Source organism: Balaenoptera acutorostrata, chromosome 3 (genome assembly GCF_949987535.1).
Source record: "Balaenoptera acutorostrata chromosome 3, mBalAcu1.1, whole genome shotgun sequence".
Taxonomy (NCBI): domain Eukaryota; kingdom Metazoa; phylum Chordata; class Mammalia; order Artiodactyla; family Balaenopteridae; genus Balaenoptera; species Balaenoptera acutorostrata.
The window spans coordinates 158,565,091-158,591,322 of NC_080066.1; the positions used below are offsets into that span (position 1 = coordinate 158,565,091).

Sequence of the window (26,232 nt, forward strand, 5' to 3'; positions counted from 1 at the left end):
CTGGGTTTGGTAGAGTTAAAAAAATGTGCTCATCTAAGTACCCATGTTGATTCCTAAATAAGCACTTTTGATCCATTGCTATTTTCAGGTTTTATACCAAAGAAAAATACCAACTCATTTGGCAACCTTTTGCTTAACTTTTAAAGAGCAAGATGTAATCAACTAGTTAAATATTATGGCTGGATCACTTCAAAAGCATAAAAATTGCTTTAGAGTTCAGCATGATTTGATTGCCTACGAGGTTTCAGATGTGTCATCTAAGGATTACTGGAAAAACAGCAATTAAATTTTTGTTAGAATTCCATAAAAGGCTAAAGTTAGAAAAAAGAAAGTTTAATCACCAATTTAGCATGAATTGTGTATTCTGGAGCCGAAGATAAGGCAGACAGTGTCTACCCTCAAAAATCATACAGTCCAGTAGAATAGCATTTCCCAGATTTCAGTATTTACCTATAGTTATCTTACTATTTCTTTTATGTTAACTTAAAGATTAGCCTTGCACCCTAAATCTCTATATAGGAGAGGCTTAAAGGATGGCAAAATTACTTGGGGTTGGGGGAAGCATGGAGTTATATTTACGTAGGAGATTACATGGGATTTCTTAACAAAGCATGGAAAGAGGTGGTTATAAATGAGATAACTGGGGTATTGTGGGGTTAAAGCTCCCTCAAATTCCCCCATGATTGCTACTACTGTTCCCAAGCAATATTTGTAAAATTATCTGAATGATACACTGGTGATATATTTTAGTAGTCATTAAATAAAAATCATCTACAGTCTTGAATTGCACGAGGAGTTATGCATTGCATGCTTCAGAAGCTACAATTGTAGAAGATTTAAGATATGTACAGAAATAGCTGACCTTAGAAAGAAAGTGCTAACAGCCATTAATTGCTATGAGCAAAGCATAAACAAACCACGGAGAGATTCAAGGAGGGAGAAATAGCTTCCAGGAGCAAAGCACATTCTTATAGCATACACATGCTTACATTGAACAAGTATGACAAAGGGCTTCGGCAAACTCTGCCTTCATAACCTGTGCTGAAAGCCATTATCAACACTTCCTCACCTACCTCATCTTATCCTGTAAAACATCTGCTTCTTTAAAAAGAAATTGCATACTAACTCTTCTACTAGAAATTGAAAATCATGATTTTCTTTTCAGGAGGAGGAAGGATGGGAACAAAATATGCCTTTTGTGATTTTACTAAAAAATCCACTGCTAATTAAAACCATATATTTAGCATGGGTAGAGAGCAGAAAGGGCAGGTAGCAAATGGGAATATCTTGGACAAAACCATGCTCTTTCGTGAATTCAGATTAGCAATGCTGTGTTATTGGCTGACTTTTGAACATTCTGTTCTATTTGAAACAGCTGGGACAGCAAGGAAGTCTGTATGTCCTACAGAAACCCAGTTAGGCCGCATGAACGAGAAGCTGTGAAATGCTTCTGTTGTCTACACAGAGACAGTTTGGATCAGATTCAGCTTTGAATAGAATTCTAAATTTAAACTTTTAGATCAGGCTTTGACCAGTTAACTTGGTAAGCTTAGTACAATATTACATTATGCTCTCAGCAGTTGTGGACATTGGTCCTCCTAAAAATCTCAATAGGTTTCTAGAAATCTGATCATTTGGTCTTGGTGATTGCCATGGGAGTAAACAGCAGGAGATGGTTCTCTTTCTGGATTGAAAGAGAACCTGACTTGTACACTTTCTGCTATACTTCCCCTCCACCAGCAGTGTGGCCATATTGGATGTCTCACTGCCTTCTGACATCAGCAACAACATGAGAGCAGCCAGCTGCCAACATAGTTCTGCTAGTCCAACAGTTATTTGTCTGCCAACAGTAATACAGTCAGGGGTCTACAACTGTAATGCTAATAGTGATCCTTTTCCCTGCACCTTGTCATCACAAGCCTCTTTTCAAGACTTGAGAGCATCTTTCTTCTCTGAACTCCCACTGCAGTTTTTTTGGGTCACCCTTACAGCATGTACCCCTTTCTCCTTTGTACTACAGTTGTCTGTGTGAAGACTCTGAGTTCCTAAGGACTGATAATGGCTCTCCTTACTATGCCATCATCCTCTCTGGCTTCCAGCACAGCGCTTTATACACAATGTAAACTCAGTAAAGGTTTGCTGAATGTTGTATTTAACAACAACAACAAGAACAAACTTGAACATCTCACAATTAGAACAGAAGCTCTAAAAGGCAGGGATCTTTGTTTTGTTCACGGACGTGAGTCCCACGGGCCTAGAAAGTTCCTGGCACATAGCTGAAACTCAATAAATATTTGTTGAATGAATGGATAGTATTATGACTTTATAAAGAGCTTGGGTAGTATGTTTTGGTAAAGAAAGAAAAGAGAACATTTTACATAATGTGTAAAGGAAGTAAGAGTAGATTGGTAATTTCTCCTTTCTCTAGACCAGGAATTGGCAAACTTTTCCCGTAGAGGGCTTGATAATAAATATATTAGGTTTTGTGGGCCATACAGTTTCTGTTGCAACTACTCAACTCTGCCACTGAGTATGAAAGCAGTCACAGACAACACGTGAATAAATAAATGTGGCTGTATTCCAATAAAACTTTACTTACAAAAGCAGTCAGCAGGCAAGAGTTGGCCCATGGGTGGTAGTTTGCCAAACTGTGCTCTAAAACAACTGTGCAAGAATTATCTATAAGGATTAAGATGACTAGATTACTACTCCCTACTTGAAGACCATGCCTTCTGCATGTTTATACATCCTGCCACTTCCACCTCCAACAGGTAGTGCAGTGCTTTTGCAATATAGTATCTGTATAGTCTATGTCTGTTGCATTAAACTGAATCCTACAGTAACTGATTTCCTGGAACCACAGTTTATAGTAGAACCAATGAACTCAAGAGCCTTTTCTTTGAACTCTGTCCTAGCAAAATATGACAGAAGAGCTGCTGAAATAAGGTCTTATGAAACTGATGTAGTAAATGGGACGCCTTATCCCTTGATAGAAAGAGTCTCAATGCCTCTTATTATTTTCTTCAAGATGTCAAGAGTTAATCAGAGGTAGCTTTTCTGATTATCCACGAAGCCAAGAAATTAACAACTTTTCCACTGCCCACATGAACTCATGTTTCTTTTGAAGCTGCCTCCCCTCTCATTCTTGATAAATAACTTATTTTCATAAAAAGCATATAAGCAAATGATCATTGGTATCTACAATTCACAAAAATGCATTCTCGCATTTTTCTCAACAATGACTACAAAAGATGTGATATTCTCATGAGTTTTACGTTAGATCACTACATTATTTCAGGCCAGACATCTGCTACACATGATAGTAACCTACATATTCATCAGTAAAATGGATTAACATTTAAAAATGTTTAGTATTAATGTGGGACAATGTCATCACAAAATGTGCTTTGTGGCTCTTCCTTATATTTGTACTGCCTATTTGCAAAATTTTCTACCTTATTTCTCATTTTGATAAGTGTTGGCCTCACAAACCAGGCTTGATTTCCTCTTCAGCTGCAAATGTCATTTTAAAGAGAACGCCAGTGAGATTACTTGCTGAATGTGTTAAACATTCATAGCTTTGCCATATGCTGTTATGGAAATTGTATTGATTTATAGCAATTTGGGTGCCACTAGACAGCACTGACTTACCTAATACCGGATCTAACTGTATTGGGAAGTAATGTTTTAAATGCTTCATTTGCATCCAGACCTCTATTGAATTAGGAGGCATATAATGTGTTTACGTACTTTTGGAGACAACTGACTTTTATTTATTAAGGATATAGTCCCTACATTTGGTGACTTCTAAAAAAATTAAGGAATATCAGGTACAAATTTATACTATAATAGCCTGGTGCTCAAGGATATAGATTCTTGAAGCCAGGCAGATTTAGGTTTGAACCCTGATTCAACCACTTAACTGCTCTATGACTTTGTTTCCTTCAATGGTAAAAAAGGAAAAATAATGGTGCCAACTGACAGGGTTGCTCTGAGGATTAAACGAGGTAATGCACATAAAGCATGAGACACATGCAAAAAGAGCAATGTTATGTAGTTTGTTCTAATATATACTCAATAATGAGTCGTTACTATTATTTGCTCTTGTTACCTAAGCCTTTCACTTCTGTTTAAAGTTAGTGGCACTCCTCTCAGTGGTGGAGAAATGCTTGAGGATATGGGACCTGATGAGAATGTTGGAAGACAATTTACAATTCACCATATGAGACAACAAGGTCACTACTATAGTAAATAATACCAATGTAAAAAGCAAAGGTAAAAAAGCACAAAGCCACAGGATGCCCTCTTTACAATAAGGGTATAAATAACATGGCATAATTGTGTTAAATTTTTCTTTGAGATGGGGAAGTGAAGCGCTCATTTTAAGCATGCTAGGGAGGACTTATGTAAATGAATACTGTCTTTATATCCACAGAGCATTCTATCCAATTATATTCAGAGGAGGCAAGAAGCATCTTAAAAATAATTATATTTGGCTGAAATAAGTGAATATATACAGTGTAATGAATATTCATATATATTGAAGTTTGTAAGAATACATAAAAGAGCCAAAAGAACCTTTAGTTTTTTTTATTTTCTAAATCGACTTGGAGTGTACATTAGAATATAGATGGATTCTCTCTAGGTCAGTGTTCTCGATGGGGGGCAATTTTGCCCTCTAGGGCAGGGGTCCCCAACCCCTGGGCTATGGACTGGTACCGGTCCATGGCCTGTTAGGAACCGGGCCGCACAGCAGGAGGTGAGCGGCGGGCGAGCAAGTGAAGCTTCATCAGCCGCTCCCCATCGCTCCCCATCGCTCGCATTGCCGCCTGAACCATCCCTCACTCCCCCCCACCCCCTGCCCTGTCCGTGGAAAAACTGTCTTCCATGAAATTGGTCCCTGGTGCCAAAAAGTTTGGGGACCGCTGCTCTAGGGGATGTTTGGCAATATCTGGAGACACATTTAGATGCCACAACTCGGGATGGGGAATGCTACTGGTATCTAGTAAGTAGATTCTTAGGGATGCTGCTAAACATCCTACAATGCGTAGGACAGCCTCTACGACAAAGAATTACCTGGCACAAACGTCACTAATGCCGGGGTTAAGAAGCCCTGCTCTAGGCTAATAACTTCAGGGTCAAATGAGTTTAAAGTCACCCATACCCCACATGGATCTTGGACAGACTCTAGGGAATGGTAGGCATTTTGTCAATATGGTCAGATCTTCCCAGTCTCCTATGTTGGTTCCACACTAGTGAACCATAGGCTGAAGTAGTAACATGGAGTTCTTATTTTTATGAAAGGAATGACTGTAACTGCCAACGCTATGCAATACTATATGTTACTTCACCTACTGGGGACTTCAGAACCGAGAGTAGTTGGACTTACGTATTGAGGGGGGCCACCATCCACACTAAGCCTCTGACCATTCAAGAGACCAGAGGTTTCCTGGCTCAGGATTTCTTAAGCAGCATCAATTCCCATAGACAAACAACATATTAAGTAACAATGGCATAAACTTAAAGATGAGTTCTCAGGTAAAAAGTTATAAACACAATCTTTGGATTTTTATTGTCTACTTCTATAGAATTGAAAATCTATCTCCTACATCAAGAAATTTCTTTTATAAGTAGTACCCTTACACAAAACCTACAGCAGCTGCTTAGAAAGCTGTAGCCATAAACATGAATAACGCCCAAAGACTGAAAGTGTATATAAAGGGCATTACTTTGAAGCTTTGGATTCTGTACTTGGTGTCATCCAGCCGCTGCTGAAGAGATTCTCTGTGAACTCTGTACTTAGAATATCTCCCGTCAATTCTGTCAGATAAACTGCGCGAACCCTGCAAAAACAACAAAGGGTCTAAACTGGTAGATGAAAGAAAAACCAGTGCTTGAAATTAAGATAAGAAAGTTTTGATACGTAGATGATTAATCATTATAGCCGTTTAGAGAGATATATAGAGGAATCATAGGTTCCCAAGGACAAAGAAGAAAACGATCACTTTGGATGCTATCATGAAAATAAAAACAGGGTCCCACATTGGTTATTAGCATTTCTTTTCACTGCTAGTCCCCAGGCCAATCTGAAATGACTTCCTTCCTTTAGTTGAAGGAAGGGGAAAAGGTTTAATTAACAGTGAGTTGTCCAAAGATGGAACTTAATGATACCATGCCACTTTGGGATGTTATATACTATCCCTTGGAATAGTACTTGGCATCAAAATATTCTCTTTGTTCAACATTCTGACTTTTAACTATTACATCACGCAGATTTTTAAACCTAAGGATAGCTCATCTGCCCTCAAAAGCATAAAAAAATTCAGGTAATAAATTAAGACAGAAAAAATTTCCAGGGCCTGCCTTCCTTCCTTTCTATTTTTCCTTCATTCTGGGGAGAGAGGATAGAACACAGCAAATAAGTCACCACCGCCAGTTATTTAGACATTTCTATTATGAATTAGGGAGAAATTAGAATAGAATTAGGGCAACTGATTTTCATATGTAAGAAAAATCACCTATGGGATTTAGTTCCCCAAATAGCCCCAAAGAACTTTTTGAATGTTCAAACTGGAAAGGGTATTAGAATTCCAAATTTCTCATTTTTATTAAAAAAAAAAAAAAAAGTTACAGCCCAGGTAAGTTAAGAATGACCTGTCCAAGGCTAGGCAATTTGTGGCAGATTGGGCTTGGAACCCAATGCTATTCCCTCTCCTCCATATCAAATATGTAATGTTTAAATGTAGGATTGTGGAGTTGAACCGCTTCTTTCAAAATAAGGGGGAAAAAAATGAGACAGACTATGACACCTTTAAATAAGAATAAAAGTCAAAACCATCTAAATAAGTTGAGGTCTGTATTCATACTTAAGAGTCATAGACTACAGTATTGCCAAAAGAATATGTGAAATGCATTTTCACATATATGCTAGTGATGCCGGTGTGAGGAGGAACAACAGAGATAATATTGTTCAAGCCTCTCATATTTTATGGATGAGGAAATATTCCCTGAGATATTAAGTGATTTTGTCTGGTGCATGAGCATAGACCAGAACTTAGGTCTTTGAACTCTTGTTAACAGCGTACTGAATTTTAGAAAGTTTAGGGGTTTTGAAAAATATAATCTATGTCTAATAACCTAAAGGCTTCACGTATTTTTATTTAAGGCTATGTTTAGTTGTTTTCATTAAATTGATTACATGACCTCTTTTTAATCATACATATGGCTTTAGAGTACATATAGAATGGGTTTCAAGCTACAGGCAGTAGGGCAAAGCAGATGGGCTTTGCTGTAAACACAGAGAAGTAGATCGTAGATTTCTCTAATTTACATACCCCAAACCTCAGTTTCCTGAGCTGTAAAATGGGGGAAAATAATGCCAATCTATAGGGTGTCTCTGAGGATTTGAAGAAATGTAATGTAAAGTACTTAGCTACTGCCTGCCACATGGCAGTGTATAATACTTGCTAACGAACTCCTTTCCCTTTTAAAGGTAAAGGTTTCAATTTTAATGACTAAAACTGGAAAGTACAATTCTGAATTTTGAAAAACACTGTCCCTAAAAGTTTCACTATATAGGCACCTTCCTATGTGAGTGTGCGCACATATAAGCTAGATTTGTAGATAATCACTAGCCTATAAGATGAAAAATAATAAAAACATTTTTGGCAATAGTAGAGAACACAACTTTTAAACTACTCTTATGAACATTCTGTTTAATGTAGACCACTGGGGGAAAAATGAGCTGTCACTGGAGGTTAAACTTTATTTTTTTTATGCTGGTGTAAGACAGGCATTAGTTTTTCAATGGCAAATGCCACTTGTTTCTAATACCTTCTGGTGCCTGCCCTTCATTCACTTAGATAACTTCTATTAGCTAAAGAAGAAAAAACTGGAAAGGACATGGGTGTAATATATTGTCTGCTTTCCACATCAGGTCATATAAGGGTGAAAAGAAATTACATCTTCTTGAACACTGGTTTCATAATTCTTTGATAGAGATTTAGACTGCAAATATGCAATTAAATCATGAGAAAGAATTAAAACTTTAGTAAAATATACTAGAAACACTTGGCTTTATTCTATAAGTGATATTCTAGATTTCTAGATGTGTCAGCTCAACCCTAGATCCCACTCAAAAATGTTTAGTTACTGAACTAGCAAAATACACTTAATGAAATTTTAAGATAGGGTAGACCTTGAAAGTTACAGCATATCGGTACCTCTAATAAATCAACATGGCATGATCTGGTTATATTTCTTACTCACTATATCCTCAAATAATATGTTAGAGTTAAGCAGAATCTATATATAAGTTATATTTTAAAGCTAACATGAAATAAACAGTTAAATGGCTTTCAAAGAGAAACTCTCATCTTTGTTTGTTCATACAGGGTCAAGAAATTACAAATCACTAAAACTGTCCATTAACATATGCATCCCTACGGGGCATGTGCTGTCTGGCCTGGACCTTGTCTGGCAGGACTGGGTGTCAGGGTTATATTTACAGTAGGTAAATCCCGACATGTAATTAACTGGCTTGATAATAAAATCCTTTGTGGTTAGAGTTCTATCAATAAACAGCATTGGATATAAAATCTAAAATTCTATGTGGATCTGAATTCATATATTGTAGTACAGGGATAACCTGTGCACTACTGTATCTCTAAGACAAACAGTACTCTGGAAATTTATAATTTAAAAAAAGAAGATAATTCATAAATTAAAATTGTTTATCAAAAAAGTCATTTAATTCTTTTAAAAGAATTAAAAGGAATGTGTAATTCCTTTCAATTCTTAGGTTTTTCTAAATTATAGTTAAAGCTTTAGGGGGCCAAATGAGCTTCTGGTAATAGGGTAAAAGCCTCTATTTTCCTATATTGTGCTAATATGTAAGTTCCATTATTTTCAATGCTGGCTTCAGAAATGTCAATAAGCTCTGATAAGATTGAGTGTTAAGAGTCCCCAATGTTTTTTGGTCTTTCCTCCCTCCCTACAATTTTCTTTGCACATCAGGAAGATGTCAAGTGTTCTCACTCAGATAAAAATACTGAAAGAGAAAAGCCAACTCTTTCTCACTCTGAAGCCTTTGAAATCTTCTAGTAGGCTCAGTTTCTCAGGCACAGACTCCAGATGGTCTAAGGCCACTCGGGTACTCTAGAAAAGAAAACACAAGGCAAGCAAACATTATGAAAAATTGATTAATACTTTCAGAATCCAAGTACTAAAAATCAGTTGTACCATTCGTATAAGCAGTTCAAGCTGTAGATTTAGAGAGTCAAATAACAAATAGTATGTCTAAGATAAATGTATCTTTCTAAATCAGAAAAAAATTTTCAAGAATATGATATGCATTTGCAAGACTGATTTGAATATAAAGCTCCTCCTAGATAACTGCTTGCAACTGATATACTATCAAACTTTCTATAGAGAATTTCATATTAATTTACAAACCTGCTTCAGTGAACATCAGAAATAAATCATAAGGTAATACTGAGAAATAGATGAATTTGCAGTTACTTATCTATGGAGCATATTAGAGATCCTCACATGTTGCCATTATAAAGAAGAAAAGAGCTCTCAACAATTATTTTAGTTAAAAAGGAAAAGAGTAGTTCTCAAAAGACTTGGAAGAAATAATCTGAAATTAAATATGTGCGACAGGGACACAAGGTCCCGTTGATTACAAATCAATAACTTCTACAGTCTTTGATTAGCTAGTCACTGATTTACACATACTGATATAACCACTAAGAGGGAATGCTCTGAAAATTATTTGAAAGCAAATGTTGAACTAAGAGGTTAAATGGTAGAATAACCTTGAGACCAGAGACTGTACCATATACACCTCTGTATTCTTAGTCCTGTCACAGGGTAGGCACACAGGTATTAGCTTTTACATTTAAAACGAATTGTAATTATTCAATGAAATAAAAAATAAACCCTAGGGCTGTGCATGGGAAGAAAGTGTCCTGCAAGAACCTGGACCTAAGTTTGCACAGAGCTGTCAGGAAGTTAGTGACCACCCACTATTCCACGTACTCCCCTACATCTCCCACGTGAACGGTTCTGCACAATAGATTATGAAGGAAAGTGACATGTGTCACTTCTGGACTGAGACAGTTAAGAGTCTGTGTGTTCCCTTTTCCACCTCAGACCCTGCCATAAGGACCCTGGAGGCCACGTATTCCGGATGGCAGAGCTACAGGATAGAGGAGAGCCACCCACCATATTGGACTTAATGTGAGTGAAAAATCAACTTTTATGGTGCTAAGCCATAAGATTTCACGGTTTGTTAGCTACCAATGCATAGCATAGAATTTATTACAAATGATACCTGAGAATTATGTAATTTAATAATAGGCTAATCAGATGGTCAAATGACTTTTTTTCTTTTTTTCTTTTCTTTTTTTTTTTTTTTGGTGGGAGGAGGCCCCAAATTATATGTGCGTCAGGGTTTTTTTTCTCAGGGGAGTTCAATTTTTTTGGAACTAGCCTGGGTTAGGAACTGGTGTTCTCGTCATCTGGTATACTCCCTTTCATCTACTCTTCCTCTCCCTCTCTCACCCTGATGCTGTTCTCTGTCTTCACCTCCCATCCAGAGCTTCTCCAGAGCACAGCCTTACACCTCCTGCAGGGTCTGTGGAGGAGCAGGGATGGAGACACAGTGGAGGGTCTAACTCTTCCCTGAAGACACTTTCAATGTACTCATTTCCACCCTCTCCTTCTGCAATAAAAGGGTACCGCTAGCTCAAAAGCCTTTCAGAAATTCTACAGGGTGAATAAAATTTGCTTTCCATAGCTATCCCCCTGACAGGCATTTGGGTTTCACCTCTGTTATGAGGCATTTTACCCTTCTTCTTTCGATGTTCTTTGACTTGGCATTATAGTTGTCTTCTAGTTGTCAACATGTAAACCACTGTTTCTATCTCTTCATATTTGTATTCTTCTAATGTGATTTTTGAGAGAGTAGTAGAAACATCCTTACTTTGGCCATTTTGAAATTGGAAGTTGTACATGCTGTTTCTTCACATTCATAACTTTTCAAGTTCCACTTAAACTTCCTTTTCGAGTTCCATTTAAAAGACTTAGTATTTTGTTCCTTCCAAGTAGTCTGTTCCTTCCGCTTAACACTTACACTGTTAGTCTTTTTTGTGGCATGTGCTCAACTCAAACTGCCATGCATTTTAAATAGCTTTATTTAATTATTTCATGAATAGGAAAGATTAATCAAAATAACATGTTTCTTAGAGACAGACTCACAGACATAGAGAACAGGCTTGTGGTTGCTGGGATTGGGGGTATGGGGTGGGGGGGTGGAGAGGGATGGACTGGGAAGTTGGGGTCAGTAGTTGCAAACTATTTATACATAGAATGGATAAACAACAAGGTCCTACTGTATAGCACAGGGAACTATATTCAATATCCTGAGATATACCATAATGGAAAAGAATATAAAAAAGAATGTGTATATATATGTATAACTGAGTCACTGCTATACAGCAGAAATTAACACCACATTGTAAATCAACTATACTGCAATTAAAAAACTGGCACGTTTCTTAACATAGGCCCTAATGTGTAGATTTAGGAGAACTAGTAGTTTTAGTCACCATATATGCTATATTCATTTAAATAGTAAAATTATAGCTTTCCTCAAGAATTATATTGGCCCTTGAATAGTAAAATCCAAATCAATGCCATGGTGATTTTAAAGCAAAATTTTATGCACTGGATAAAATCTTCTTCATAAACAATGGTTTCGGTACAACTTGTAGTTTTAAAACTTTATTTCCTTTTTTTCCATCCCATAATTTTTTTCATTCAAAAGTGACCCTCTGAATCTGGGTTAAATATGTTATACTCATTTTGATCTTAAAATAAGCAAATGATCTCTTTCCCTACTGTAAAGCTAGCAGGTTATGCAAATATTTTTGCTTAAAATTTTCAATCAATCAGGTGATGCATTAAAAAGGTTTTTTCCTAGCATGTTTACACATACTGGTTTATTCTATTTGATTATGTTTTGGGGGTACATATTCAAATGGCTACTTTTTTTTGAGTAAACCTTCAACCTTAAAAATTTGCTTGGCTTCTTCTTTCTTAACCGGTTATTTTTCTACTTCCCTCCCCTAACCCCCCACGTCTCCATTAACATCTTTATACTTTCTCTTCATCTATTGTAGTTGTGACTATTTTATATTCCATTTACGGATTGTTTCTCAATATCTTGCTCAATATCAGAAATCCTTTGTGGTACACATGTCCTTCTCTTCATCCTTATATTCTAGTCAGTTAAGTAACACCAAATGTGTATCTAGATACCACAAAAAGATCCAGGGGCTTCCCTGGTGGCGCAGTGGTTGAGAATCTGCCTGCTAATGCAGGGGACACGGGTTCGAGCCCTGGTCTGGGAAGATCCCACATGCCACGGAGCAGCTGGGCCCGTGAGCCACAACTACTGAGCCTGCGCTTCTGAAGCCTGTGCCCCACAACAAGAGAGGCCGCGATAGTGAGAGGCCCGTGCACCGCAATGAAGAGCGGTCCCCGCACCGCGATGAAGAGTGGCCCCCGCTTGCCGTAACCAGAGAAAGCCCTCGCACGAACCGAAGACCCAACACAGCCAAAATATAAAAAAAATAAATAAATAAATAAATAAAAGTAGCTATTAAAAAAAAAAAAAAAAAAAGATCCATAAGACGTAGATGGCACACTTTCTCCTCTGCAGGAACTTTTAATTTACTGGAGGGAGACTATGCATATGTAAAAGATGTAAGAATTATACAAAGAAAAAAGTTAATTGCATTTATTTTAAGGAAATTACATGTACAGATGCTGAGATTTCTAAGGCATCTGCAACAATAAGACATAAAGTAATGAAGATAATGAGTCCAGGCCTGCAGTCACCTCAGGTCTCATTATTTCATGATTAAGTGGTATTTGGGGAGTACATTTATTTTCTGGCCTTCTCTCCCTCTATATGCATGTTAGTGTGCTTAAACCTACCACGTTGTCATATAGACTTAAAAGTATGCATATGCACGTTCAAACTCCATTTTTTGTTTTTTAATGTGAGGCTGGCTGGGATTCTGTGCTTAGAGTCTTGTCACATTACGTGGCATTTCAAGTTCACTTTTCCCCGAAAGCTAACTGTGCTAGAGAGACAAGAACTAATGGCAGATGGGAAGTCTAAATAGGGAACTTGCTTGGATTTTAAAGGTGCCGTGAGGACCTATGGCATGCCAGTTCCTAGGGCAAAATATCTCATGCAGAGTCAGGGAAACTGTTTATTTTTTAAGTGGATTAATTACTTCTGCCTTACATGGTCGAATGCATTAAAGGGCACATATAAGTCTCCACTGGTAGAATTAAGGGAACAATTTCTCAAGTTTATGAATAATGGCACCAGGAAATGACAGGTGCTTAACCTGTCTTTAATTTTCTTAAATGAATTTTCTAGAAGAACTAAATTGGACATTCACATAGGGGTTTAAAGAGTGTTTCTCTTTTGAAAATGTTACGAGATAATAAATTTCGTATCTAATTTGAAAACAGAGAAATTCACAATTAAGACTCCATTTCATAAAGAACTGATACAATACACTGATTATAGTACTTGCTTTATCTCAGAGGCTTAAGGAGCTGGACTTCCACTGGCCTAGGAAGCAAATGATCCATTACTCCTAATCCTGTTTAGTAGGATAATGAAAGACTAACTATAAAAATGTAATTCAGGGCTTTCCTGGTGGCGCAGTGGTTGAGAATCTGCCTGCCAATGCAGGGGACACGGGTTCGAGCCCTGGTCTGGGAAGATCCCACATGCCGTGGAGCAACTGGGCCCGTGAGCCACAACTACTGAGCCTGTGCATCTGGAGCCTGTGCCCCGCAACAAGAGAGGCCATGATAGTGAGAGGCCCGCGCACCACGATGAAGAGTGACCCCCGCTTGCCACAACTGGAGAAAGCCCTCGCACAGAAACGAAGACCCAACACAGCCAAAAATAAATTAAAAAAAACCAAACAACTCACATTATTTTAAAAAAAAATGTAATTCAATTTTGAATACAATTCTTAATCCTCATTCCACTGTATAATGTAGATACTAAGGTTATCCCCATTTTACAGATGAGACAACTGAGGACCAAAGCGTAAATAACTTCCTCACAGTCATGTGGTGGCAAAACTGGTATGCAAATCCAAGCAGTCTGAATGCAGAAATGTCAGTGTTATTATAGAAATATTTTCATGGCAAATCACCAATTGAAAAGGACAGCAACCAGCGGGTGTAATAGCGCCTGCTTTAGGTAAATTCCTAATCCCTTGTTAGCTATCAACTCTCAGCAGCTAGAACTTTGAAGATATGTCCTTGATGAGCTTGCTTCTGGAAAAAGAAGTCTTAAGGAAGAATTCCAGGAAGAATTTCATCTTGCCAGTGCTGAAGGGTCTGTGCTCAAGACCATGCATCCAATATATATACACACACAAGGGGTCAGGACAGTCTTTCTGTTGATTAGAGGACGTTAGGTATGAGAATGAGTTTTATGATACTAATACCCCCTTTTCTTTTTTTGTAACATTTAGCACTAGGATAGCACACTATCTGTCCACAAGAGGTGCTTCAACAAATGTTGGCCACATAAAGGCAAAGGCAGAGTTACCGTGTTCTAATCAACCCACTGAATCTTGGCCTCTGTATTAAAAACCTAGAAGCAAAAGTTTGCTATTTCATTTATTTTCTCTAGACTAAGGGCAAGATCCAGTGGCAGAAACAACAGTGAAATTCAGAAATCCTGTCTGTTAGGACTTACGGCTTTTGTACCTACAGCAGGCGTGTTTAGATATCTGTTGGAAGGGGCAATGAATCAGCTGGCAATTTTACTATTCCAAAATCTTCAACACACACCAAACTGCTATGGGGTTGAACAGTTTGTACTGGTCCACAGTATATTTTTCTTTAGGTGTACCTTTGCTTCAGACTTGAGGGAAATTGAATAATATAGTATGACAACATAAGTAGCAGCTATTAGGAATTAGAAGGGGCTTCACTGAAATTCTTAGATTCCTGTCTCCTGTAGAGAAAGCTTACGAAACAGAATATACTTTTCTTTGTAAAAATGTACATGTTTATTTTCTTATTAACATATAACAGCCACCATTTTCTTATAGTGCTATTGAAATCATATGTTTTGAGGTTTGGATGATAAATAAAGGATATGGTGTCTATATTTTTATTTTAAAAATGTGTGTGCATTTTTGGCACTATATAGATATTAAATACATGAGGTTATGAAGCAGTTTATTTGGGTTCAAAAATGCGATTCCATTTCATTTGGAAAGAGATCCACTTCAAAACTTTTTTGACAAATGGCTGAAAGATGGTAAAAGGACCTGAGTAAACAAGTTTGAAGGAGAGGAAGAATGAGATCATGAAAAAGAGAGACTGTCTGCCTTTTCACTTGAGGTGACTAGATCCAGCACAGCTATATTGGCTTCACAGGGTCCTCTTTTCATCCAAACTGTATAAGACACTTGCTGGAACCAAGTGAAAAAGTAGCAGAGACTGGGCTGGCAAAGTCATTTCGTAGACACACATCCTTCAAAGAGCCTCAGAGCTCAAAGTCGTGTGGATTTCTTGGAATATCAGAGGAGTCCTCTATTTCTAGATTGTGTACTGTTGATACTGAGCAGGACCCTGTGGGGCTCCTGGGCACAAAAGCCTTTCTGTGTCCCCCACGTCTTGATAACAGGAAATAGGCTTCATTCAGCCTCCATGACCTTCCCTGAGTTCCAGTGAGAAGGTTCAAACAGTTGCTAATTAGGGAAGGGAGGGTTTGTGGAGACAAGGGAGGAACAGTCAAGAGAAACAAAAATGCAGCCTCGGGGCAGGGTCCTCGTTCCCCATTAAGGGATATACCTGTATAACAATATCTGAGCTGTTCTGCAGATACTGAAAGCCCCACAAGGTGGGAGAAATCAATGGTATGCTGCCCTCAAGCAGGCAGACCCCAGATGGGTGGGAACCAGAAGGTTGATGATGCTGACTCCCACTTACCTCACCACCAACCAATCAGAAGAGTGTCTGCGAGCTGATCACACCCTCTCTGAACCATTACCATGAAACTTCTCACTGTCGCCTCCATGTTGAGACACACAGTTTTTGAGGCACAAGCCGGCTGTGGCCCCTTTGCCTGGCAAAGCAGTAAAGCTGTTCTTTTCTGCTTCACCCAAAACTCTTGTCTCCAAGATTTAATTTGGTGTCAGGGTACAGAGGCCAGATTTGGCTTCACTTTAAGAGAGTTTTAAAAATCAGACACCCACTTAGAAGTGTTTACATGTGTCTCAGGGTAAGAGGGTACATAAGGCTTGTTAAAAAGACAAACAAAAAAAAACACCAGTTAATGTGGCAATATGGCATCAGTGACTCTATTTGATCTAAAATCCAGAACTTTTGTCAACAACAAATTCTATTTGTCTTCATATAATACCATTCTAATCAAACGTGGTAGAAGATCTCCTTTAAAAAGCACAAATTTATGAAATTTGAGAATAGGTAGAATAGCTTCACTAGAAAATTTGAATAAAGAAGGCTTTCTAGGTATTTTCCAACTCTCGTTCACAGTCATTTTTTTCAGTGAAGAACTATAAAAAAACCTACAGAATCTGTCATTCCAGATTATTGCTTTCTTGTTTCTGGACATAACCAAATTATGAATTATAGTCAACCCATGATCTTATTATTACCTTAATTTGGGGATTTTTTTTTCAATAAGAGAACACCAAGAATGAGTTGAAGGAGAAAGGAAGACAGAAGGAATAAAGAAACATCTCTCTTCCCCTTGAGATCCCCTCTTTAAATATTTTTCCTGATATAAAGGAAAAATAACACACAAAGAATAATGAGGACTAGTTTAGTGTTCTCTGTATGCTAGATAACGAATTGGGCCCTTACACCAGTCTATAAGGAGGAGGGTCTTGAGATCCACACTTTAATTTCTGTGAAATCATTTCATTTCTTAAAATTGAAAACTAAATGTTCTCAACAAAGGAAAGAAATTTTAAGAACTTTTGCCCCCAAAATGTGATTGCATGTTAATAATGGGCAAACAGTATAAGCAAGTGTTTGCTGAAAGAGACAGAGTTTAGCAATTTCTGCTTAAGGTGGCAGATAAAGAAACTATGTTTGTGGGATTGACTGGTCCCAGTCACGTGTTTCAAGCTGGCTGATGGAGGACAGTGTTGAGGTGGAAGGGATGCTGAACCAGAAGTCAGCCTATCTCATTTGTGGAGATGCACAGTTCTAGCAACATTAATTGTATTTTGTGGTTTGGGGAGTATCACTTTCCCCTGCCCTTCTAAGCTTCAGTCTTTTATTTGCAAAATGGGGATAACTAATGATGGTCTTTATTATCCCATACTCATAGAGTAACTGTGATTATCCAGTAAGAGTGAATGTGAAAGTACATCGAAAACTGTCAAATACTTTCTAAATAGTATTAAAAAAAACCTGATTCTGTGAAGAACTGTCAGCTCAAGAATTCTCAAATGGAGAAAAGGAGGTCAGTGACAATCTAAATTTTACAATCTAAAATTACTAATAAAAATTAGTCAACAGAGTACAAAGCAGAAACAAGGCAAACTTAATTAAAACTATATCCAATATTTAGAAATACATTACTGTTCTACAGACATCATCCAACACATAAAAGTAATAGAATTGTAATGGCACACAAATTGCTTTTGTACATACTGTGCCCTCGGTGGAGAATGTTCCCTGCAGTCTCCTTATCTGGTTAAAACTTTTCCCCCCAACATTAGGAGCATTTTCAAGCATACAGGAAATCTGAAAGAAATTTACGGAGATCACACAAATACCCACCACCTAAATTCTACTCTTAACATTTTGTTATATTTGCTTTATCACATATTTATCTATCCATCCCCACGTCTATCCATTAACCCAACTTATTTTCTGGATGCATTACGAAGTAAACTGTGTACATTAGTACACTTTACCCTAAAGACTTCAGCATGCATACCATTAATTCCACTTGAATATGTTTAATGTAAAATTTACATTAATTTGTAATGAAATGTATAAATCTTAAGTGAACTGGTTAGTTTTTATTATCTTCCATCACTTCCTCAGGGAAGGCACCCATGCCTTCACTGATTTCTGTCAAATAAGCTCTCAGTTAAGTCATGAGCCTTTCCTTTGCAACAAGTACTGGAGTACTAGTGTTACATGTATTGTGCGGTTATTTAATAAACGCTTGTGTTGACACTGGGCAGCAAGCATCCTCCGGGTGGGGAATGTCTGTCTTTGCCCCCCACTGTACCCACAGGCCACCTAGTGCTTCCACAGAAAAGGTATTCAATAACTGCTTCTTGAGTGAACGAATGCATCTTACTCAATGCACGGGAGGGATTTACCCATTTATTCAATCTGCAAGCATTTACTAAACACCTACTCTACAGCAGACACTGTTCTACAGGTGAGCCGAGGGAGAGCCCAAGATGAGGCGGAAGATGCCTATGGTAAGATCTTACAGAGCCTTTAGGCCACAGTGAAGTAAGTGTGTTTAATTCTGAATGAGACAGAAGGTCTTCTGAGGGTTTTCAGCAGAGGAGTGACATGCTCTAAAAGGCACCTCTGATGCTGTTTGCAGACTGCTGGCCCCTGAGCCCCAAGCAAGGGAAGAATTGGTGGAGTTCGGCAGTATTTTGAGAAGGGGGCAAGGCGTCTCACTCCCAGGTTGGGGACCTGCTGAGCAGTGGAAACTCTGAGACCCACGTCAGGGGTGTCATCTGGGTGGAGTTCCCTGAGAAATTTACTGGGAGAATGTACGGAATCCCCAGAAGGGCAATAGTGCCACACCTGAAGCTCTTGATTTACCCCAAATACTCTTACATCTCAAGAATAGGCATCCTGACCATAAACTTCTGAAAATGTCTTAAATGTCCACAAAATAGTTTCTCTAATAATGATAGATTATTTAGATTACTCAGATAATATTTTTATTTGTGGTAGCCTTCTGTTTAAGGACATCAAGATATATTTGAGGCAGCAAGGTACAGTGGGAAAGCTCACTGAGTAGCAATCAGGAGATAAAAAGTTACATCTCAGGTTTGCCATTACCAGTTATATGAACCTGGGAAAATCATTTAACCCATGGATCTCAGTTTCCAAATCACGAAAATGGGAAAGAAGGATCTAAGAATCTCTAAGAGCCCTTCTGTCTCTAGATTTAGTCTGCTGTAGCTTTAACTTCTTCCCGTAGTAGGTTGGGAGCTTGAAAGGTTGGAAAGGGTAAGAAAAATGGCTTTCTATAAAGAGAAAGTAAAATAAGGAGAAAACCACTTAGGGATTACTATTTACCCAAGAACACCTGTGGGGTGGAAAAACCTTCATTCTTCTGTGGCAGAAAGCAAAGCTAATGATTGCATAAGGAAAACAGGAAGAAAGATATTTCTGTCATCTTGGGTATTTGCCCTATCAAATTACTAACTCCAAATATTTGTCATTTTGTATTTTTAGAACAGATACTTCCAAAAGCAGGCAAAGAACTTGCTTTTTCATTTTTTTTTTTTTCATTTTATAACTGTCCTAATTTAAAAAAATGAAAACAGAAAAAAGATTTTACAGTTTTGCCCTCATCTAGATGCTGCTAATTAGCTTCTGGTTCTATGACCATAAATGTTATTCCATATTTTTGCTTCTGTCAAAGTTTCTGTGCCATGTTGCACACTGTGGACCAAACAAATGTTGCTGCCATTCTGGTAAACAACAAATGTAGCCTGCCAGCAATCCATCAGCCAATGCAGCCGCCTCCAGTGAGGTGCCCTGAGGGGAATTCAGCATGGAGATAAACAGGATACTGGCCCTAGATAGTTAAGATGCATATCTAAGCAATAATTTAAATGAACCTGGACTCATTCATCTTCCCATACATAGAAAAACACTAAAATCATTAACTTCAGATGTCTGTTTTTTGTGATTAGCAGCAATCTTTCGATGTTTGACTTTCTCTTTTTTTTTTTCCCAGCAAAAACTCCTATATATCTTGGCTCCTTCCTTACCTCTTTGAAACAGTTCCCCAGAGCTATCTGAGAGGCTATATCCCGATTATATAGTCCTCAGTAAGATTACCAAAGAAAACATAATTCTCGACTTTTAGGTTGTGCTTTTTTGTTTGTTTGTTTTGTTTGTTTTTTTTCAGTCGACAACGTGAAGGCCCATCTGTCTGGAATATCCTCTACATGCTGCTTAAATTAGCCCACTGATTGTCCTTCTGCAAGACTTGGCTTGGTTACTACCTCCACTAACATGGCAGTTAAAAGCATGGCCTCTTGAGTGGTCTGAGTTGAAACCCTGGTTTAGTTTCCTACTGGCCATGTGTGCCTATGGAAGTTCCTAATCCTCTGCACTGGGACTCAGCTTCTTCACCTATAAACAGGAATGATAATAACAGCCATAGCGTAGAACTATGTTAAGGATCAAATATATTAACATATGTAAAGTACTCAGAATGGGGAAGGGCACTAGTAAGCACTCAATAAACACTAGCTATTGTTATAACGATAATACTAGTTATTACTCTGTGAACATCTCTCCTAAAGTGTGTGTTGGGTACCCATCCTCAGCGCTTCCCATGCACACACATGCCTCCTATCACCTGTCTAATCGCTTCCTGTCTATTTGTCCCTTTCAGTAGACAGCAAATTTCTTAAAGGCAGGACTATATTCTTCCTTAATTTCCAGGGCTGAGTACTTGCTATTATACACAATAGATTTTAGTTTTATGGGGGGGAAAAAAAACAACAAAAAACCTTCTCAACACGAAGATCAATAAATACTCATTTAGAACTTATAAATGCTGTAGAAACATACATGTAGCACACATTATTTTCTAAAAGTACAATTTAAAACCTGACTTTTTGAGGGACAGTGAATGTTTTTAAACACTCAAAATTAAATAAATAAATAAACAAATGGAAGAAAACGAGGGACAGCAAAGTTGAGTTGAATGGTCCAGACAGAGTAAAAGAGAGGAAGATGAGAATAAAATCTTTTGTGGACCTAATAAGGTCCTAATAAGGAAACGTGTGATGTGAACAGCAAACTGTCTCCTGTGGATGAGCTGACAGGGGCTTAGCCACTTGAGGCCACAATGACACTGGTCACAGGGCAGATACTGAGCAATGCTAATCACTTCCCTGAATACTGCAAAGCCCTTGCCCCAAGCCCTCAAGATATGCGAAAGTAGGCAATCACATTTGCCTCTTCCATATTTAACATGGAACAGAGGGTCCTGATATGGAACACTGATAAGGAATGATAATTGTTCTGGCTGAGGTAGGGTCCAGGCTAATTTACTTAAAAGCTCCTCGGTGAGGTGAACATAATTAATCTTCTCTGTTCTCAAAGTAAAGGGTTATTTTCTTTTAAAGAGTTGTCCTGTGTTCTAAAAAAGAACGACAAAACAAATTAATCATTTTCCATTACTCTGCACACAGCACTTGGATGCTGAGACAGCATGTGAACAGTTAATCCGCCTATATGGATGAGTTTCTGGTGACAGGCAGATCAGATCTAAATAGAAATCAGGCAAGGTATTTTATTTTTATCATTGTGGCTTTGAGACTTAATTCAAAAATAACTGAGACCAACTCTGACTATACTTTTAAAGTTTGCTTTCATAATTAATCCTTTTTTGAACACTTAGAAACACTCTTTTGGATCCTGTACAAAGCATTTCCCTGGCCGACTGCTGCCAAAGCAGACAGAAGCAGAGACTATCTAGAATCCTTCAAAACTATTGAAAATTCAACTGAACTATCTCTTAAGGCCATACTTAGTTCAAAGTACCAGTAATTTGAAGTTATAGCAATACATTTTGGAAGACAGCCCACCTAAACAAGTAATGTTAAAGGTGAATTCTAAGTATGTTTGAGAGGCTCTGTTAAGGTATGTCCTGAATGGCTGAACAGAAGGGCAAGAGAGGATAGATGAAGTATATGTGAGCAAAAGTATATATTTTTAAATAAATTCATCTAGTTTCTGAATTTGCAAGCCCTGGCTGAGAAAGATGGACCATGAAAGCCACTGGGCATTATACAACTGACAATATTATTTGATGAGCAAATTCATCTGACATTTGCCACAAACAATCGTCTTCCTGAAACTTCAATTGCTAGAAAGGTTTTTTTCTTTTTTCCAAATGAAAGCCATGTATTCATTCAACTGGACAACAATGAAGCTTTGTGGCCTGGTGGTTAGTATGAAAAGGAGTTGGTTTTGCCAAAACAATTTGAAATTTTGAACTTAGTCTCCCTTCCCCCACTTCTTTTTTAACATACTCAACTAAAATGAACGAGTTCTGTAGCCCTTACTAGACACATAAAAAAAAAACAAACGAAACTAAACAAAAAAACAACCAACAAACTCCCTGAAGTAGCCAAAACCACATGACTTTGGACATTTAAAGTATGTTATAAAAACTTAGAAAACATGCAGTACTCTGGAAATTAGTCAGGATTTCACAGCATTTATTATACAGAAACTGGATAGGACATCTGGCCTTCCCTTTATCCAACAGCATTTACTAAGTACCTACTATGTACAAATCAAACTATAACATCACTACATCAGGCTTCATTCTGCTAAAGCTGACTAGATTTAGTTCAAGCATATTCTTTTGGCTCCTGCATGAAAATAAGTTATTAGGGCAATAGAGAGAAATATTTATAATTTTTTGTTAACTGCCTTTTCCCATTAAATTGGAAAATTTTAAGTATAGGGATTAAGCCTTACTTGCTATTCTTTAAATCTATGGTGTTAATACATAATAGCTACTCAATAAATATTTGTTGAATTTGGTGCTGTAATTGCTTCTCAGTCATCCAGTAACTACATATATGCAACAATATTTTTAAAATTTGCTAATGTGAAAGATTAGATAATTTATATTTGATTTGGGAATAATCCCATATCCTGTCAAGTGAATATGGGTGTGTCAGGAGTTCTGGGATATACTCTATATAATGAAGTTGCAACAGTAACATCAATTACACGAGACAGGTACTCCACTTTTTCTTTGAGGACGCCTGCTCCCTAAATTTTCTTGAGATATTCTAGGACATGACACCCATGAGGAATATCAGTTAGGAAGAGCAAATCTGAAGTATTATATAATATTGCTTTCCCTGTCCTTCCTTCTCTCCCACCCAACTTTAGTTGGAGGCCAAAGGTAAGAGCTTTGCTCTATATTATTTCTAAGAAGGTGCAGACATAGGTGCATATCACAGTCATGCAGAGCTCAAACTTTAGATATATATCTGGTCTCTTCCTCTTAAACTTAGAGGGAATCCAGTGCTTTAAAGGAACTTTCTGGAGATGCAAACAAGATGCCTATTGATAGTGAAAACTGGGTCTATCAAATTTATGGTAATAGGTAATATCGCTTGAAGTCAGTTGCAATTTGAACACTGTGGGAACCACAGGAGATTCATTCATAACAAAAACAAACAAGCAAACAGAAAACAAAGAAACAAGGAGATGGGAATACAGAATGGCAGTTTGTTCCCAGATCCTGGAACACAACAACATACTTTTGCTTAATCTTTAGTGTATCGGTAATAATTAGTCATCACCATTTACTATTCAGGTCCAACGGGTGAAGTTTTTTTTTTTTTTACTTTTTAAGATTTTTTTAAAAATTTAATTTATTTTTTGGCTGTGTTGGGTCTTCGTTGCTGTGCACGGGCTTTCTCTAGTTGCGGCGAGCGGGGTCTACTCTTCGCTGCAGTGCACGGGCTTCTCATTGCGGTGGCTTCTCTTGTTGCGGAGCTTTCTCTTGTTGCGGAGCATGGGTTCTAGGCACAGTACTTGCAGCACACGGGCTCAGTAATTGCTGCACGTGGGCCCTAGAGCACACGGGCTTCAGTAGTTGTGGTGCGTGGGCTCAGGAGTTGCGGCTCTCGGGCTCTAGAGTGCAGGCTCAGTAGTTGTGGTGCACGGGCTTAGTTGCTCTGCAGCATGTGGGATCTTCCTGAACCAGGGGTCGAACCCGTGCCCCTGGAATTGGCAGGCTGATTCTTAACCACTGTGCCACCAGGGAAGTCCCCAACGGGTGAAGTTTTAAAAAAATATTTTAGCTACTTGATAAATCACTTAAAGAATATAAAGAGATAGTAAAAAAAAAATGTTATTAGAAATTTTAGTAAGAAGTTAAGCATGTTATATATTCTCTTGATTTAGAAGGTATGAATGCAACGGACTACTGAATAACTGTCATCCGTGATTCTGGAAAATACCCATCTTGTAAATACAGATTAGAAATTTCAAATATATTTGTAATGAGTTCTATTTTATCATTACTTCTGGCTTGTTCTCTTGCACTTGCTTCTCCAAAACACAATACCTCTAAAAATGTGACAGCTTCTAATTTTTCTTTTTTAATATAAATTTATTTATTTATTTATTTTTGGCTGCGTTGGGTCTTCATTGTTGCGCACAGGCATTCTCTAGCTGTGGTGAGCGGGGGCTACTCTTCGTTGTGGTGCACAGGCTTCTCATTGCGGTGGCTTCTCTTGCTGTGGAGCATGGGCTCTAGGCGCACATGTGGGCTCAGTAGTTGTGACTTACAGGCTCTAGAGCGCAGGCTCAGTAGTCGTGGCGCACGGGCTTAGTTGCTCCGCCACATGTGGGATCTTCCCGGACCAGGGCTCAAACCCACGTCCCCTGCATTGGCAGGCGGATTCTTAACCACTGTGCCACCAGGGGAGCCCTGCTTCTAATTTTTAAAAAATTGATAATGCAGTCTTCTTTACTACATAATTGCAGATTTTTTTTCATTTTTTAGATTTATAAGTATCAATTAGAATGGTCAATCCAACAAAAATTTTCATTTCTATATTATCTTTTCCTTTCAGTCACATTTTTATACAACCTGCTTTCAGTGTTTGCCCATTTATGAACCATATGAAGTAAATTATGGTGCACAAACATAACTAAAGATGAAAGAGTACTGTCACACATTCTTTCAGCAAATGCACTGCTCCAGGTTCTTGTTGCCAAATATTGCATGATGAAGTCTTTCTTGTTGAATAAGTAACTGGAAGAGAGCACCCTATTTCCTCTTTGTCCTCAGAAATAGATTGTTCATTCATTGATTCCTGAATTTGCAAAAAATTCATCTACGATATTATCATTTGAAGACTCATAATCTGACTTTTGCTTATACAATCAATTTCACCATCATCATTAGTATCTAGAATGCCACTGTCTCTCTCTTTATATTCATCTTCTGATTCATCTATTAAGTATGAAATGTCTTCCTCCGTCAGTTTCCTTCTCTTTGTCATTATGGGAGAAAATGAGAAATTCTGAATTATCAACCTGCATCCAATAAAGGTAATAAGAATAAAGAAAAAGGGGCTTCCCTGGTGGCACAGTGGTTGAGAATCTGCCTGCCAATGCAGGGGACACGGGTTCGATCCCTGGTCTGGGAAGATACCACATGCCGCAGAGCGACTAGGCCCGTGAGCCACAATTACTGAGCCTGCGCGTCTGGAGCCTGTGCTGCGCAACAAGAGAGGCCGCGATAGTGAGAGGCCCGCGCACCGCGATGAAGAGTGGCCCCCACTTGCCGCAACTGGAGAAAGCCCTCGCACAGAAACGAAGACCCAACAAAAGCCATAAATAAAAAAAAAAAAAAAAAAAAAAAAAGAATAAAGAAAAAGACTATAAAACTTCTTCTTGAAAGATAATACAATATTTTGATGGAAGGTACTTCTCCGTGGCATTGCTACATGTCTTATGAAGGCTTTTATCCCAGAATAGCTTTTCAAGAATGTTTGTATAGCAAACAGACTTGGAAATACACTGTCTTCCTCTTAGGCAAAGGTTCGGTAGAATTTCTTGTAGCTCCCTTTATAGGACTGGGGTTACATAAGCTCAGGGTTCCTCAGCTATAACACAAATTCACTGCATGTGCAACGCCCACCCGGACCCATCTCCATATTGCCCCTGAGGGACTTGGAAGGCAAAGGGAAGTGATACAAACATGCAGCTCATGGGGCCAGCTGTGCTGTGACTAGTAAAGTCCTTTGTCTCATGTCTTCTTCCAGCATCCATAAAAGTACAGCAGGCTAACTTGGTAACTGGTGAGAAGGGTAAAATTCTCAGACTCTTCAGTTCTTGATATACTTTGGACAACACAATAAGAAAATTGAA

The 26,232-nt window shown here is 38.1% G+C and overlaps 1 protein-coding gene across 8 annotated transcripts in view; it reads right to left on the reverse strand.

Moving 5' to 3' along the window:
• The window catches only part of CEP128 (centrosomal protein 128), a 465,294-nt gene that overhangs the window by 14,773 nt on the left and 424,289 nt on the right, over positions 1-26,232 (reverse strand). For 4 of the 8 annotated variants that reach the window (XM_057544276.1, XM_057544280.1, XM_057544281.1 and 1 more), the window contains 3 exons: positions 17,746-17,838; positions 9,079-9,156; positions 5,730-5,843 (listed from right to left, as the gene is read on the reverse strand). In XM_057544276.1, coding sequence (XP_057400259.1) covers positions 5,730-5,843; positions 9,079-9,156; positions 17,746-17,838 — 285 coding nt within the window. The remainder of the gene's footprint in view (positions 1-5,729; positions 5,844-9,078; positions 9,157-17,745; positions 17,839-26,232) is intronic. The other 4 variants (XM_057544282.1, XM_057544278.1, XM_057544277.1 and 1 more) reach the window with 2 other exon arrangements.